Raw genomic sequence first — 18,702 nt, 5'->3', positions numbered from 1 at the left:
CAGGGTGCATCATTATGCAGCCCCTCTAATTACTGTCCCATAATGCTTGCATTTGTCCTACCAGTCAGGTCATTAATTTTAGTGTATACTCAGGGCATTGAGTTTAATGGTCAGACTCAAATCAGAAAAAGAAAACTATGAGTCCTTGTGTCCTTCTATACATGTTATTTTATATATATTCTTTTATATTATATTCTTTCCCAAGCAATGGTAACAGTGGATGTGTCAGATTTCAAAAATATACTTCAAAGGGTTACCACTCATAATTATTGAGTTCATATGAAACTCTTTAAGAAGAATTCTTGGCTTTCAAAAAAGTGTCAAGTTATACAGTGATGCTGTGAGAGAGGGAATTGTAGACACCATCCAAAACAGACAGATACTTCACTTCTGTGGATGAGAAAAAGCGAGACCCAGAGAGGTGAATGATTTGTTCAGGGTCACACAGCTCAGCAGAGATGGAGCTAGCCCTGACTTCTGGTCCTCATATTCTCAGGCTAGGGGCTTTGTGGCCCCTGGGGTCAATATTCTTTGGTGATGTTGATTATGGAAGATGCAGGACTGGCCCTGTATGTCCAAGCCAGCCCAGACAAGGGCACAATTCCTGGAATGTGCATTGTGGTTGATATGGGCTGGCGGCCAATGGAAGAAGACCCCTGTGGTCCACATTAACACTCCTGGATGTATACAGTCCATCCATGTGGCGTTTAACTTTTAAGGTGTTGGAGAAATGCAGCTCTGCTGCTAAACAGAGGTGACCCACGCACATGCGAAGTCTTCATAATGTCCCTCTGCAATTTTAAACGTTTGAACTCTAAACTTTTCAACTTTAATAAATTACATTGAAGGTTTGATAGAAACAAATTGTAATAAGCAAGGGTTCTTTTTTCTCACAGAAGATTTGTGTGTATTGAAGAATAGGAGATCATTTTAAAGCTCTGCTATGTAATATTATCTATGTTATTTGAACTAGTATAACTTTTGTTCTCTTCCATTTCTACACCCAGATTCAAAGGATTCCAAGGAGAAGAATAAAATGGAAATCCTGTACATACTGGTGCCTAGTGTTGCCATCCCCCTGGCCATTGCTTTGCTCTTCTTCTTCATTTGTGTCTGTCGCAATAACCAGAAGTCGTCATCACCTCCTGTCCAGAGACAACCGAAACATGTCAGAGGTCAAAATGTAGAGATGTCAATGTTGAACGCGTATAAACCCAAGGTAAAACTAGCAGTCCTGAGCTGCGCTGATTCTATAGACTTCAAGTTAAAGCAAAACTTATAATCCTCTCAAGCTTAGAAATCAAATGATACAGAATTAGAAGCTGTATTAGTACTGGAGTGCACTGTCAGCATAAGCATGCATCTCTAACTATCTCAGGCAGCTTGAGCATACTTTCATCAGGGTGACCACTTTGGGGTTGGACTATCACCTCACTGCCTTGCATAGAGTTTGAGATGGAAGTAACCCTTATGAGATCATTTCTACCAGCCCCTCAGGATTCAGAGTGTGAGCTGTTTTTCTAAATTTTCAAAAATGAAATTCCATTTTCTTCCAATTAAACTGAAAAGAGCTGAACAGACACACAGAGAGAAAGCCAACACTGTTTACTAACTTCATTGTGAAAAAATCCTTGCACAACAATGTGCATGTATTAACACTAATGGTCAATTTTGTTATTTGCTTTTTACCACAGTTCAGAAAATCTATTTCATGCCTAACCTAAATCCCTTTCTCTTTGGTTTCAATATATTTTAAGACAAGTTTTGTCCTTCCTACAGTATTTGAATGCTGTTTTATGATAGCCCTTAGCTTTCTCCTCTCTCATGCTAAATCAATCCACTTCCTTTTAGTTTTTTCTCCACATCTTTCAACGTTTGGGTTGCTTAAGGTCCTGGCAAGGAAACCGGGGTCACTGGCCCTTCCCTTAAATGGAACACGCATCATATCTTGGGGCTGAAATACAACAGGGGCTTTCTCTCCGGAAAACCAGCACCTCAATCCCAGGCCTCTCGGGAAAGAGATTTCATTTAAATAATTTAGGATTCTTGCATCCACAGAAGCCTGCTTTTTCTTCATGTTCCCACTCCATAGGAACATTCATTCAGCAAATATTTATCTTCTCTGTGGGTTAGAGACCATATTATTCTTTTGACCCTCATAAAGAGAAGATGCATCACTTTTTTATACAGTTTTAGAGGAAAAAATGCCTTCACACTCAAATCAATCCTATCACCCAATAAGTAGCATAATTGGGCCTGACACATAGCTCTCATTTGATCTTACTTTGCTTTGCTGTTGGATATTTGTTTTTAATTTTAAAAGACTTAAAATAGTTTTCTATTGCAGAGTCATACTTGTTGGTAGGGCTATGGGGTTTCTTAAATGCTAAAAAATTCATCATTAAGCATTCTGTCCCAAGCAAAACCACTGTTCTCTTAAGTGTGAATTTTTACCAGAAAAAAACCCACAGACCCTGGAGACCACAGAGTTCAGTCAGTGGATTGGGGAGTGGGTCGGGGAGGGAGGTTTAACTCTTGATATCCTGGCTGCTTTTTGGCCAATTTACATACATTATAATGTGTTACATCACAGCACTCTTAATCCTTACAATTAATAGAAGAAAATAGAAGGGTTAATATTAGTGTACATTCATGGAGGCACACCTAGTTGACCTTTAACACATCCCATGACTTCAAACTTGTAATGCAATAGTCTTTGTTCTATGAGAATCTTTCCCTGTCATTTCCGTTATGAAATGCTGAGAATCCTTACAAACACCAGAACTCTGGGTGAAAGTGAGACCCAGATCAGTTTGGTTCCAGTAGTCAATGTGCAGCAACCACCATCCTGGGGAGGTGGGCTCCTTGTTGCTATAGCAGGAGTCATAGAAAGAGTCATTTCCGTCTGGAGAAACGATCAGTTTTGTAGGTCAGCCTCAGTCTGCAACTCAGTTCCATTGTTATCGGAGGTTTATTTTGCAGCACAACACGTCCAACATGCATGATGATTGGGATTTATATCATCTTTCAGATAAAGATCTCAGCGAGTTTGTGGTGTCACAGAGAAAGCAAATATACATTCAGTGACACAAATTTTCAGAAACTATTCTAGGAACTTCTACATTCATAATCTCATTTAATCCTCACACCCATTACATCAGGGAGATATTATCATCACTATTGTACAACCAGGGTAACCGAGACTGCAAATCAGTTAAGTAACTTGCTGAAGGTCAAAGAGCTAGTAACTGGAAGAGACAAAATGTGACTAGAGGATTTTCAGCTCTAGGTAAAGCCCTTGAACTTGCCTGACACCATGGTAACTTTTTGACTGAAGAAATCGTGCTGTGAAGAGGGAGTAGGCGGCCAGACGGACAACTAAATATGACTCCATTTGTCAGTTTGGGCTGAACGCTAACCACAGGCATCACCTGGCTTGTGAATGAGCTCCTGAGGAGGCCTGGATAACAGTTGTAAGCCTGAGTTATACAGCCCCAGTCAGTCCTGCCAGGGACATGGGAAATTTGGCCAAAGAAATAACAGTCCTCCGTCCTCCATGGTCATGGAGACAAATGTAACATACACTGGGATAAATTTTTTCCTAAGACTTGGTAGAGCAAAACATTGTTTTCATCATTTCTGGACCATTTCCTCAGCATGCCTTGCAAAATCTCCCAGTGTCAAGATTTTTCCAACACACGGCTTAGAGTTTCACCTTAATCAGCTCACCAGCAATTCTGAATCAGACTGGAAGTAGGAATGGCTCGAGCATATGTGACTGGGTTGAGGAGGGAGAGGGAACAACAAAAACAAATGCTGAGTTTTTTTTTTTTCTTTCTCTCCTAAGAGATTTGGCTCCAATCAAATTTGACTTATTCAGCTGTTTGTTTTGGTTCTTACTGAGTGCCTTTCCTGGAAAAAGCACAAAGGACTTTGTAGACCTTAAAGAAAATTCCTAAATGTAAACAGTTGATCTCTAAAACTGGTTTGAAAGGTCACCAACACATAAATATTACATGTACCTATAAAATCTAAAAAGAAGGGACACACATAAGAAAGAAAGAGGGGGGAAAAGAGTCCTAAAAACAAACACCCTACCAGAATAAAATCAAAAGGATATTTCAAGGCTGGGATGAGAAAGGAATGAAGGATAGAAGCTAGTCGGCCCTGGCCTCATACTTATTTATCCAAATGAATGTGCCCTTCAGGTTTTAAACTATCTCTTTCCATTCTCTCCACTTGCTGAGCTGATTTTACCCACCCCTACCCCCACTCCCCGACACTGAGTGTTTGTATTAAGAAGAGGCTTCTCTGGGAGATTAGAAATCCATACCCACAGAGGACACAATAGGCAGCCCAGACAGACTGGCTGATGGGATCTGGCTTGAGTCCCCAGAGAGGTAGACGGGAAAGTTGGAAGTTAAAAATTTGATGAGGCATGAGTCTCCTTCAGATATGTGAGGAAAGGAAGCCAGTGGACCAGAGAGGCATCTTAACTCTGAGCCTTGAACAGTCAGGAAATAGAGATGCTCCCCAGCCCCACCACTAACTGCCCTCTGACCCTGAGAAGCCAGTTTGCCTCTCTGTGTCTCAATTTTCTCAGCTGTTCAGAGAAAGAGGTCAACTGTGTTCATGCAAAGGACTGCTTGTTTATTTTCCTTTTATTTTGTTAGGCAAAAGATTTCAATCCATTCTGTTGGATGGGTTCATCTCCTATCTTTTCCATCTTTAAAATCCTCTGACAGTACTCTGGTGATGCAGAAACTAAGTAGGTTATTCTATCTTGTATTACACATTTTACAATCTGAGCAGGGAATTTTTTTTTTTTTTTTAATGTGCTATGGAAAATGAAACTTCTCCAATAATTCTGGAAACCCTAACTTCCCGTCTCTCAGATTCTTTCCCTTTGCCTACCCCCCAACTCCTGCCACCCTGGCCCAACTGTCATGTCTGAAATACAGAGTAGTCTCCTGGGGGAGGAACGCTGTGGAGCTCACCTCCTGGGGAGTTAGAAAAGGGGCAGAGCCTCCCCCTCAAGCTCAGGGTTAACCTAGTTCTGTCTTCCCCTATGTGACCCACTTACGTGGGATTTAGAGCCACAGAGAGGTTAGGGGGTGGAGGAGTGTGAAAATGAGGAGCAGGAAGACTGCGGGGAGGGCTACAGGGTCAAACTCCTGCAGCTCTTGGCTGATTGTAAGGAAGATTTTGGGGAAAGCAAAATTTGCCTATAGCTTTCTAAAACTGGTGGCTGTATTTTATTTTATTTAGTTTTTAAACTTTTATTTTGTATTGGGATATAGCCAATTAATAATATTGGGACAGTTTCAGCTGAACAGCAAAGGGACTCAGCCATGCACATACATGTATCCATTCTCCCCAAACTCCCCGCCCATCCCTGCTGCCACATAACATTGGGCAGGGCTCCCTGGGCTATGCAGTAGGTCCTTGTGGGTTATCCACTTTAAATATAGCAGAGTACACATCCCAAACTCCCTAACTACCCCTTCCCCCCATCCACCCACTAGCAACCATAAATTCATTCTCTGTCTGTGAGTCTCTTTCTGTTTTATAAATTCATTTGTATCATTTCTTTTTAGATTCCACACAGAAGGGATGTCATACAATATTTCTCCTTCTCTGACTTACTTCATTCAGTATGACAGTCTCTCGGTCCATCCATGTTGAGGCAAATGACATTATTTCATTCTTTTTAATGGCTGAGTAATATTTCATTGTATACACACACACACCCCCCACATCCTCTTTATGCATACCTCTGTCAGTGGACATTCCTATTGTTTCTGTATCTTGGCTCTTGTAAACAGTGCTGCTTGTATGCTGTGCATGTATACTGCAGTGCATGTATTTTATTTCTCAACTAACTCTCATTTCTATTTCTTCACTTCCAGACTATTCCTCTCCTTTTCCTTTCCAGCCAAAGTATTCAGGCTTTGCTAAATGTACTGACACTTGATTGTATTCCCTGGACCAGTCCCTTTTGCTAGCAACATGCTTTCATCTAAAAAGCCCTGCTATGGTTGGGGGACCCCTTGGAAACCCCTGTCCTTATCCAGTGTCACTACACTTATTGCTAAAACATCCTCAATAAATTTTCGTCTCACTCTTTAAAGCCGTTGTCTCCGAAGCTTCTGAGCTCATCATGCTATTCACACGGCCTCTGGGGAATCACTAGTGATGTAATTTAATCCAATGACCTTTCCTAAGTCTTCTTCCTCCTTAATTTCTCTGGAGCATTCTTCTTAGCCACCATCTTGAAATACTTTTTCTCTTGGCTCTCCTCCTATCTCCTCCTGTTTCCTTCACTAGTTCTTTTAACTCCCTAAAGGAGAGCCTCCTCTGATGTTTTTCAGTTCTCTTTCCTCTTTCTTTCTCTCATGCTAATTTCATCCTCGAATTGCTTTAGCTCCCAGTTGACATCATGATTCAGCAATCTGGGAGGACCTAATCTCAAGTTATCAAGTTCTTTGTCCCAGCACCCAGGAGTCTCTCTGGGCCTAAATTACCTTACTCTCTGGGCCTAACTTACCTTTCCAGCCACATTTGTTCTTGGTTTATTTCTGGGAAGTAGTATGAGATACTTCAAAGATCAAGGATTTAGAGACAAAGAGATATGATTATAAATCTTGGCTTCATTATTTACCAGCCATGAGATCATTGTTTTCTCATTTATAAAACAAGGATACAAATAGTACTTAGAAGAGATTTTTAAATTTATTTTTATTGAGGTATAATTGACACACGTGATATTAGTTTCGGGTATATAACATAATGATTCAATATTTTTAAGTAGTGCAAAATGATCACCGCAACAGGCCTAGCTAACATCTGTCATAGTTATAACAGCTTTTTTCTTGTGATGAGAACTTTTAAAATTTACTCTCTCAGCAACTTTCAAATGTGCAGTACAGTATTATGAAGTATATTCACCATGCTCTACATCCCTATGACATTTTATAACTGGAAGTTTGTACCATTTGCCTCTCTTTACCTGTTTTGTCCCTCCCACCCAAAAAGCCCCGCTCCCCCACCACCACCACTAGTAGCCACCAACCTTCTCTAAAAGAGGTATTTCTGACACTTCAAGATAGTGTGTCTGGCACCTCAACAGCTGGAATTTACTATTATTGTTTGTTACAGCGACAATATGAACAGTCAGAAACCTCTTAGTCAACTACCAAATGCTGTGTACAGGATTCTGCGGGCAGGGGAGGAAGATACAGGATTCAGCAGCCTGCAGCATTAACTGTGGTGGGGACAAGCGGATCAGAGAAAAGATTATAGTGATAACTCTTTAGGTAGCTCTGGTATTCCTGTGCCCGTCTAGTGAGCATAAATCCTCTGCCCCACATCCTGTTCACATCCTGGATGAGACCCCTCAGGATGGAGAGGATAGTCTCTACCCTGTGGTGGTGTGAGGACTGGGGGCCATCCAGTTCAGAGTTCACCTTAAAGCTATGTCTGAAGAAGCTTTACTTCTAGGAAGAATGAGTATTATAAATGGATGTTACGAAAAAGCTTAAGTACTTTACATGCTTTATCTCAATATAATCTTTACAATAATCTTCTGAAGGTGGTACTAATTTTGAGCCTGATTTTGGGAGGTGAGAAAACTGAGGCTTGAGATTAAGATTTTATCCAAAGTCACTCAGCTGGTGAGTGGCAGAGCCAAAATTCGAACCCAAGTGTGAGCAGGTCTGGAGCCCAATGTTCCCTAATTTTCTGGCTGCTGAAACACACAAGCCCAAGTTACAAGCCCACGGTGGCTCACGCAGATATTCAAATTACTGACATCTGTTCTACCTCTTTGCAGGCAGAATTGACCCTCTCTGCTGACACTATAAAGTAACCCCACCACAGCATCAACCCTGGTCACCACCAAACATTCAAACTATCAGAAAGTTACATTATAGAGAAAAGAACTGTTTCTGAAGTTAAATCACTTCCAGAGAAGCGTAGCTGAACTCTGAGCAAATGTGGCCAACTATTGGTTGGAATGCCCTCTAGGATTTGATTGCTTAAGCCAGAAGGTACTTAGTTTGGCTGTAGTCTTTGAAAATGTCCATAACCTCTCCAAATCAAATGGTTGTGGCCTTTAAGCTTTAGAATGTAATCATTTCCATTTATGAGTGGAGTCAGTTGTTTCACAATTCGACCACTGTTTACCTAAGAACCAGTAAAATACACAGGAAAGGAAAACCAGCTTTAGAGTCAAATGAATTCCTCTCAGATACTAAAAACTCTCAATCGTGTATGTTATCCAAGGCTCTTAGGCCCAACTCAGGTAAAGTCTGCTGTTGAATGGCTTTATTCATTATCCCAGTCAACTAATGTGAGCAACAAAGGATCAGCCAGAGTAAAGTCTAGGTCATCAGAGACCAGAGAGTAATTAATTACACCTTGACATCCCACTTTTACGCCAGTGGGACTCATGCTTCTAAAATTGTGGAGCCCTCTGAGGATCAAATGAAAACTACCCTCTTCTTCCCAGAAAAGTGCTCCATCTTTGAAGCCAGACATAGGTGAATCTGAATCTTGGCATTACTACTTAATAGTTATGCTTCCACAGGCAAGCTCCCTAACCTTGAAGGCCTTAATTTCTTGACCCATAAAGTGGAGAAATCATAGTATGAATCTCATGGGTTTGTGATGAGGGTTAAATGAGTTGATGCATTAAACAATGAGAGAGCCCACGAGGGAGTATAGTATGGTCATGAGGAAGAGAGACCCTGGAGTCTGAATTAACAATCTAAATACTAGTTGTGCAGTCACTTAACTGCCGTTCCTCGGGTTCTGCATCTGTGAAACGGGGATAATAGTCATAGGGACCAATTTCATAGGGTTATTGTGATATGAAAGGAATACATATGTATAAAGTACTTATAGCCTGACACATAAACACTCCACCCCTTGCCCCAACTTGCAGCTATTATTATGATCTCAGCATCTGGCACATGGCAAGTATTCAGTACTGGTAGCTCAGATTACAAACATCTAGAATAGGAGCTGTGTCCCTTCTCCTTGTGATTCTTAAATGGCTTCTCATATACTATTCCCTGTGTACACTCGTTGGTATATAGTATAGTATATAGTATAGTATATATACATATACTATAGTATATAGTATATAGTATCAGTTGACTGACTGAGGTAACCAGCTATGAAAATTCATCATATATGATTGGTTGCACATGAAAGTAGAATAAACTGATGACATGGCCCAAGCTATAAAGTGATGTCTATTTCAAAATCCGAATCTCTCTAAGACAGGAGCCATGCAGAATGTAACCCAGTAAAACACTAGTTGATGGCTCTTCCATTTTTCTCTGCTGGCATTTCCAAAGCATCTTTCCAAAGCAGAGTGTTACAGTCTCTGTCTCTATTAGTCAGAATTGCTCAAATAGGTTCTGCGGAGAGACTGTAGTCATTCATCATGCCAGGAGCAGGGACCAGACACAGTCGTTAACTGTCTGATCCAGGAAGGCATATTCTTTTCTTTCCTTTCTTTTGAAAGTCATATTCCATTTATTCCAGTGGTTCTCTCTTTATTCCAGTCCCAGAGCATCCTCATCACCTGGGAACCTGTCAGAACTTCAGAATCTGACTTACAGAATTAGAAACTCTAGGAGTGAGGCCTAGCAATCTGTGTTGTAACAAGCCCTCTGGGGGATTCCAGTGCCTGCTCTGGTGTAGACTCTCCTAGTCAGTAAGTAAGTCCGCAAGGAATATAGTTCTCAGAGAAGACTGTGCCTCCAAAGAGAAGCAAACCTGGTCGTATCCTCCTGTTATCCCAAATACCACCCCCTCCCCCCTGCAGTTTCAATAGGGCCACGATCTGCTTCATTATTCCTCTAACAGAGCTGGGGACAAATGCCGCTTGTGGGACCTACCCCTCTCCTGCAGATACTTGCATCCAGCTAGAATCGGCGCCTGTGTCTAGTGAAAGATACTTGTGAAAGGGCAGCAGTGGTGGGGCATGAGGATTGGGAAAGGAGCCAGGAGAGGGCATTCAAGGACTACAGGAGGAGGTTTGCCCATGGCAAGAACATGAACGTCAGTCCTTTCCCAGCACCTGCTGCTGAAGCCACCTTCCTGTCCCGGAGTCCCACCCTGGCTTCTGGTTCACACCGCCTTCCTGTGGCTCTGCTTTCTGTCTGCGTGTCTAGGTCACTCTGGACGCAAAAGCCATCAATCATGCCGCGTTCAGGTTAGAGGTGAAAAGTCACAGAGCGGGATCTGTGCTGCACGCCAGCGTTGACGGCCATCACAAAATCCTCACCTCATTTCCTGTGGTAATCATTTAGGAAAAGTGAGCAGGAAATGGCAGGTTAGTCGCAAGCTGTGTCACCCAGAGGTATATTATCACCTAAGGTGTAACTTCCCAAAGGTGGAGAGAGATAAAGTCGCTGAGTCTGTCGCTCTTATCCATCTTCCATCTACATAATTGCAATTTTGTTAAAAAACTCTACCCATGGTTCATTGCTTTCATACCTCAAGTTAATGGATGTAAAAGGGGCACATGTCCTCACTTAGTATTCATCATTCAGGTGAAAGAAGCCTGGCCTCTGTAGCAGCTGTTTAGACAGGACTACAGTACTCATATGGGCTCACACCTAACAACTCACCATCTAAAAATGTTCTCTCTTCATTTTCTTTCTGGTCAGAGCTCACTGAAGCCTGAAGACAGTTGCTCTTCAGAAATTTCAAGGGGAAGAAATACAATCAGATTTTAGAATAATGTATCAACTTCCACATCAACTCTGATTTTTCTCCCCCGCCAAAATTATATAATTTTTTAAACCACACTGAGGCAGATGTGTGTTTACTTTGAGAAGTAAAAATGTTAACATTTAAACTGAAAGCCTGTTTCAGTTTTAAGGTACTTAATTGCCTTACAGCATATAATAAACGGAGCCCATCTTGTCATTCAACTAATGGAGGGAGTGATAAAGAGATAGGAGCCCAGGACCCTATTCATTCCAGCTTTCCTTTGTACTTGGTTTACTTTGGCATCGTGCCTCATGTGTATTTTACACTTCTTTACATTTTGTACATCCCTGTATGACAAATACTTGTCAAACAAAAACTAAACAGATTTATAACCCTTTAACTTGAAATGAGCCAAAATTGAACTGCCAAAACTTTATGACTTCATTTTCTTTCATAGTTTTCCACTACATTGGTTCAAACAGACAAACCCCACTTGAGGTCAAGCAGAGGTCATTTCACTTTCATTACTAAAATATAATTTACAATATGCCAGACCTAAACAAGTTTAGCCTAAAGGGTTTGTATAATGTAAACCATCTGTTCCTCAACAATACAGCTAATTTCCTGCCGTCACCATACAGTCTACTGACTGCTTCTTTAAGGATTTTTATGATTTTTTAACTAGTTCAGGATTTATGTAAAATTTGAAAATGAGTCTATAGTTAAAACTCATTTGTACCAAATAACTTGAGCATTTAAAAAATGCAAATCACTGTGTAAATTGTTCCCCTGAAACCAAGCTCTGAGCAGTTTTTTGGTTTTGGTGGGTTTTTTTTTTTTTCCTGGGTATTTCTATGCCGGCTGCTGCACAGGTGTTCCAAGAAAAGGTTTTGTGAAATTGGTCATTTTAGTTACTTTGCATGCTTCCTTCCAAAGCAAATCCCCAAATTTGGTTATGACCGTCTCGTGTGAACTATTCCTTCCTTCTATCGGCTGGAGAAGGGTTGGGACTATATGCCTCTGGCCCACTGGGTACCTGTAAGCTATGACAAGGCACACTTGGAGTCAAAACGTACTTTTTTCATGTGTCTGAACAGGGAGAAAGAAGAGCAATTATCATTCCACAGAGTGACCACACACCGAAAGCTGACCTCACAGCCCTGCAAGGTGTCAGGCCCCAGGCTGAGCTGACAGAGACGTGCTGTGTCCAACTGGGATTGTTGGCCGACGGGCTTCTCTGGTTTCAAACAGAAGGCCTTATACACACAAGGACAGCAGTTTTGGCTCTCTTAAAAATTCTTGATACTTTTCTAAGCCTCTTTCTCTGTCTATAAAATGGCAAGAGTAAGAGTTCTTCTTCCATAGATGAATACCAGAGAACTAATTTGCTTACCTCAGTGTAGGGGAATGCAGCCGGCCTCCTTAGCCATGAAGCCCCAGGGGCCATGTGTCAGGCAGGCGCCAAAGTCCTGTCCACCTCCTCTTCTCTTCCCATCCACACAAGTTTGGCCTGCTTGCTTCCTTTCCCATCTGCCACCATCTACTCTTCCCCATGGGTTTTTCTGCTCCCTCCGCCTTCATCAGCATCTTCCAGAATCCTCAGAGGAACAAGCCACAGGACACTCAAATTCTTATCCACCCGCAAGTTCCAAGACAGACTCTCTGTAACTTTTAAAGAATTTATTTAAAAACCAAAAACTACAGGAGAACAGAGAAAGATTAACAAGAAACTTAAACATTCTTTTTAAAAAAAAAAAACAGAGATGGCTATCTAGAGCTATTTAAGGCTGGACTGTGCTATGCTTAGTCACTCAGTCATGTCCGACTCTTTGCAACCTCATGGACTGTGGCCCGCCAGGCTCCTCTGTCCATGGAGATTCTCCAGGCAAGAATACTGGAGTGGGTTACCATGCCCTTCTCCAGGGGATCTTCCCAACCCAGGGACTGAACTCATGTCTCCCACATTGCAGGCAAACTCTGTACCATCTGAGCCACCAGGAAAGCCCAACAACACTAGAGTGGGTAGCCTATCCCTTCTCCAGGGGATCTTCCTGACCCAGGAATCAAACCGGGGTCTCCTGCATTGCAGGCAGATTCTTTACCAACTGAGTTACCAGGGAAGCCCTATTTAAGACTGTAAATGGATCTAAATAATTTGCATTTATTTAGTAATCCACTTTTTGGATTACTTCCCTAATATGGATAATAAAATTGATTTAAAGACCACTTATTACATGGAAATTACTTTCATACATTGTTGCATTTAATCCCTACTGTAATTATGGAAGCTAGATATTATATTATCTTACAGATATGGAACTAGAGGTATAGAGAAGTTAAGAAATCACCCAAGTTCAGTCACCTATAATATAGGACTTATCCCACAGGGTTGTTGTAGTAATGTTAGTTGCTCAGTTGTGTCCAACTCTTTGCAACCCTATGGACCATAGACCACCAGGCTCCTCTGTCCATGGGATTCTCCAGGCAAGAATATTGGAGTGGGTAGCCATTCCCTTCTCCAGGGGATCTTCCCAATCCAGGGATGGAACCCTACACATCTCCTGCATGACAGGTGTTTTCTTTACCCTCTGAGCGACCAGGATATTTGTCAAGTGCTTAGAACAGTGTCTGGCGCATAGTAAATACTATATAAATATTAACTATTATTAATGAAAAGCAGCAGGTCCAAAATGCAAATTCAGATTCTTGTTGATGAGTCCAAAGGTCATATGGTTTGAATTATCCCACACTGCCTTATGGGTTAGCTTCAGTGAGGGATGTGGGGGAGTCCTAAATCCTCATTGAGTGTGTGCATGCTAGGTCGCTTCAGTCATGTCTGACTCTTTGTGATCATCAGGCTCCTCTGTCCATGGGATTCTACGGTCAAGAATACTGGAGTGGGTTGCTCTGCCCTCCTTCAGGGGATCTTCCCAGCCTGAGGATCGAACCTGCATCTATGTCTCCTGCATTGGCAGGCAGGTTTTTACTACTAGCACCACCTGGGAATCTTAGATCAGTCTCTATTCCTTGAATTTAGTTCCTCATCCCAGTTTCCCTCAAAAGTACTTTAGTACTCAACCCCTGACCTTTCTCTAATACCAAAAGCATGGGGATCCTGTTTAGATCAAAAGTAATACCTTCCGTGCCATCCAAGGGACTTTCACATAAATTGGATTCTTTTAAATCATTAGGAAAAGTTCTGAGGGAAACCCTCAGTTCTGAAAAGTTCACTTTAGTGGGTATCTTGCAGCAAGTTTATTTACACTTATCATTAGGTTAATGGGCATTTTGCCCTGGAAAACAGCAGCCTAGAACAGAGCTAATCATCATGAATTCTAGATTAGCAGAGTTTGAACTGGAGAAATTTTTTACTTAATTTTCCAAACTGTTAAAACTATGTGCACAGAACTCAGGATTCCATATATATTTGCAAAATTGTCAACTTCAGTTGGGATACTCACAGCAGTACTTTTTCTAAAAAATAAGGATTTAAATTCCATTTAAAGGGATTATTTTAAAAACCAGTTTATGTACAAATGCATTGCTTTTATGACTTTTTCCCTAACAAATTAGGATAAACTTCAGGATAGATTGAAGGTGAGTTTCAAAAATAGTAAAAACACATGACAGGTCAATCAGCAAATAATTCCGGAGAAGGCAATGGCAACCCACTCCAGTACTCTTGCCTGGAAAATCCCATGGACAGAGGAGCCTGGTAGGCTACAGTCCATCGGGTCACTAAGAGTCAGACACGACTGAGCGACTTCACTTTCCCTTTTCACTTTCATGCATTGGAGAAGGAAATGGCAACCCACTCTTGCCTGGAAAATCCCAGGACGGGGGAGCCTGGTGGGCTGCCATCTATGCGGTCACACAGAGTCTGACACGACTGAAGCGACTTAGCAGCAGCAGCAGTAAATAATTCACTTGCAAAGCTGTAGAGATAATCAGTTGGTTTGAAGGCAATGGCTCCCTTCAAAAAATTGAATTCTAATTGAAAGGACAAAATATAAAATGGACAAATGTTGTTGTTCTTTCATAAAAAGAACAGCAACAGTGAGATAATAATTGCTAAAAGTTAAATAGACCTTACCATGTGCCAGACATCATGCAAATTTGCAAAAACCCTACAAGATAAGTACAATGATTATCATCCCATTTTATAGATGAGAGAATTGAGGCACAGAGTGGTTCAATATTGTACCCAGGGTCACACAACTGGTGAGTATAGAGGGCAGAATTTCAACTTGAAGTATCAGTCTGCAGAGGTCATGCAAGTGACAATTTACCTCACTGTGTCCTGCACGTAGCGACATTCAGGCTGTAAAGCCTGAGGGATTCTAGAAGAGGCAAAGACCAGAGTGGTCAGGGAGAGTTTCAGAGCAAGGATTCGAAAAGTAGAGAGGAGCCACCTCCAAACCTCCCCATCTCTACTAAGGGCACCTCAGAACAGTATTTTATTTTGTTTTTTCTGGCTTTTAGCTCAATATGCACCTTAAAAATAGGACAACATTGGAAGAACAAACGTGTACGGCAAGAACATGCATGGTGTTTGCATGTGGATGATAAGGAAACCTATTCAGCTAAATGATGCCATCATGTAGAGGGGTAGCAAGGGTAAGAGCAAATCACAGATACTCTTAAGTGCCAGGCTAAAGATGAAGGCTGTATCCTCTGCAGCACTGCTTCTCACACTCCAGTGTTCACCAAAATCACCTGGGGTCTTGTCAAATGCACATCCTGATTCTGTAGGCCTAAGGTGGGCCCAAGAGTCTGCATTTATCATGAGCTTCAAGTGGTGCTGATATTGCTCTTCCCAAGACCACACTTTAAGTAGAAAGATTCTAGGCAATAGCAGTAAAGCATTGTAGGAGCAGGGGGTGTGGATAGAGGGATAGGTGAGTGATGGACAGAAATTTGCTTATGGCTAAGTTGCAGCCAACAATTTTAAAGACTTCTAGATGTACAACGTTGTATTTAATTTGACGTATAGAACCTTCCTCGACATACCCTATCCCTGCTTTCAGATGCCAGGATATCTTGCCTTAGGAAATGTTTTAAACAACATTTTTTTTTCTTTTCCATACAGAGCAAGGCTAAAGAGCTGCCTCTTTCTGCTGTACGTTTTATGGAAGAGTTGGGTGAATGTGCCTTTGGAAAGATCTATAAGGGCCATCTCTATCTCCCAGGCATGGACCATGCTCAGTTAGTTGCTATAAAGACCTTGAAGGACTATAACAACCCTCAGCAATGGACAGAATTTCAACAGGAAGCCTCCCTGATGGCAGAACTACACCACCCCAACATTGTCTGCCTTCTGGGAGCTGTCACTCAGGAACAACCTGTGTGTATGCTTTTTGAGTATATGAATCAGGGAGATCTCCATGAGTTCCTTATCATGCGGTCCCCACATTCAGATGTTGGCTGCAGCAGTGATGAAGATGGGACTGTAAAATCCAGCCTGGATCATGGAGATTTTCTACATATTGCAATTCAGATTGCAGCTGGCATGGAATACCTGTCTAGTCACTTCTTTGTTCATAAGGATCTTGCAGCTCGCAATATTTTAATTGGAGAGCAACTTCATGTGAAGATTTCAGACCTTGGGCTTTCCAGAGAAATATATTCTGCTGATTACTACAGGGTGCAGAGTAAGTCTTTGCTGCCCATTCGCTGGATGCCCCCTGAAGCCATCATGTATGGCAAATTCTCTTCTGATTCAGATATCTGGTCTTTTGGAGTTGTCTTATGGGAGATTTTCAGTTTTGGACTCCAGCCATATTATGGATTTAGTAATCAGGAAGTGATCGAAATGGTGAGAAAACGACAGCTGTTGCCATGCTCTGAAGACTGCCCACCCAGGATGTACAGCCTCATGACAGAGTGTTGGAATGAGATTCCTTCCAGGAGACCAAGATTTAAAGATATTCACGTCCGACTTCGGTCCTGGGAGGGACTCTCAAGTCACACCAGCTCTACTACTCCTTCCGGCGGAAATGCCACCACTCAGACAACCTCCCTTAGTGCCAGCCCAGTGAGTAATCTCAGTAATCCCAGATATCCCAATTATATGTTCCCGAGCCAGGGTATTACACCACAGGGCCAGATTGCTGGTTTCATCAGCCCACCAATACCTCAGAACCAGCGATTCATCCCCATCAATGGATACCCAATACCTCCTGGATATGCTGCATTTCCAGCTGCCCACTATCAGCCAGCAGGTCCTCCCAGAGTGATTCAGCACTGCCCACCTCCCAAGAGTCGGTCCCCCAGCAGTGCTAGTGGGTCGACTAGTACTGGTCATGTGACCAGCTTGCCTTCATCAGGATCCAATCAGGAAGCAAATATTCCCTTACTACCACACATGTCGATTCCAAATCATCCCAGTGGGATGGGTATCACCGTTTTTGGCAACAAATCTCAAAAACCCTACAAAATAGACTCAAAGCAACCGTCTTTGCTAGGAGACTCCAACATTCATGGACACACCGAATCTATGATTTCTGCAGAACTGTAAAATGCACGACTTTTGTAAATGTGGTATACAGGAGAAACTAGAAAGTCGTAGAAAAGATTTATATTCAAATATTTTTATTAAAGTAAGGTTCTCATTTAGCAGACACTGCAACAAGTATCTTCTGTGAAGTTTAACTGTGTCTTACCAACCAGGGCAGACACCAGCCAGAAAAGAAACGTTGTGGGATCAACACTCCATCAGGGTGTATGCCCTGACACTGGGATTGGGACATCTGGTTTCAAGTACTGAGCACTGTAAACCAATGAAGAGGAAAAGGACCTTATGATTAAGTATCAAACCAAAAAGGAAAGTCAAATGGTGCTTTATGTATTCACCTTTGGTCACCATGACTGTTCTCTCTCCAAAATGTATATACCATAGCATTTGTCTACCTGCTGTCTTTTCTTCAGGACAGATGTTCAGGAATTACGTTGATTCAGTTTAGATTCTATGCATGTTTGTATGGAAGTGATGTTCAGAATCAATGAGGAAACTTTAGGCCAAATTTAAAATCCCAAATGGAAATGAGCCATAAAACAAGTGTAAGTTTCTAAGACAAGTGTAAGATTCTGAAGCCTTCTATACAGTGGGGCTTCTTGGAGAAGGTGCAGAGTACACTTCTCTCTGAATCTCCTATGTTGATCATGAAGGCCTTTTCCACAGTTTACACAAGCCCTTGAAATAACTAGGGCATCAGATCGTAAGAAGGCTAGATATGGATGCTGAAGTTGTTTGTGGATTGATAGTTCTCTGTGTTGCATTAGAAATGAGGCACCAAAGGCAGCAGAGTCCGAAAAGCGGCCTCTTGGCCTAGATCAGCATCCGTGGGAAGGGAACAGGGTTCCCACGGGGACAGCCTCACAGAAGCGTCCCTGGACCAGTAATGTTGAAGAATAGCGGTGTGGCTACAGATCAGCTCATCTGTGCTTGCCTCCTCCTGCATATGAGTTGCCCAAGGTATGGGAGTACACACCATCAGTGGACTCTGGGGAAGGAGGAAACTGTTATCAATATCTAGTTAATTTAAAGTTTCTCACACTTTATTTTGTTATCTGGAAATGTTCACAGATTTTATTCCAGCACCAAGAGTTTATATGACAGTTTATCCATAGAGTTAGTTGGAATCCAAAGACTATGAATTCTATCTGCAAAATATTGCATATCTTTGAAAACCAAGTACTGAGTTCTCACTTCAAACATTTACCATGAACTGAATTTTTTAAGCTGGTAAATAGAAGCAAAATGATCATTTTTGCCTTAGTTAGAGGAAGGTATCAAATGTGCATCTCATGCCTTACCTGCTAGACATCTTTTGCCAAACTTAGAGTTCTTATGGGTTTCAAGTTCTATATAAAAAGGAATATTATGATTGATGTTTCTCTTGTTAAACCAAAAAAACTCCTTTATTCTAAGAACAATGTCTCAAAGTCTCATTTTTTTTTTTAAATTTTACAGCT

The 18,702-nt window shown here is 41.7% G+C and overlaps 1 protein-coding gene across 1 annotated transcript in view; it reads left to right on the top strand.

Annotated features, from left to right (window-relative positions):
* ROR1 (receptor tyrosine kinase like orphan receptor 1) overlaps window positions 1-18,360 on the top strand; it is a 445,737-nt gene extending 427,377 nt beyond the window's left edge. Inside the window, exons 8-9 of the mRNA XM_061168462.1 lie at window positions 1,008-1,219; window positions 15,818-18,360. Of these exons, the coding sequence (XP_061024445.1) occupies window positions 1,008-1,219; window positions 15,818-17,245 (1,640 nt within the window). The 3' untranslated portion in view covers window positions 17,246-18,360. The remainder of the gene's footprint in view (window positions 1-1,007; window positions 1,220-15,817) is intronic.
* The last annotated feature ends 342 nt before the right edge of the window (window positions 18,361-18,702 follow it).

The sequence above is a fragment of the Dama dama genome, chromosome 20, assembly GCF_033118175.1.
Source record: "Dama dama isolate Ldn47 chromosome 20, ASM3311817v1, whole genome shotgun sequence".
NCBI classification, from domain to species: domain Eukaryota; kingdom Metazoa; phylum Chordata; class Mammalia; order Artiodactyla; family Cervidae; genus Dama; species Dama dama.
The sequence above is the reverse complement of the archived record's forward strand: the minus strand, read 5'-3'. Positions and strand labels throughout refer to the sequence as shown.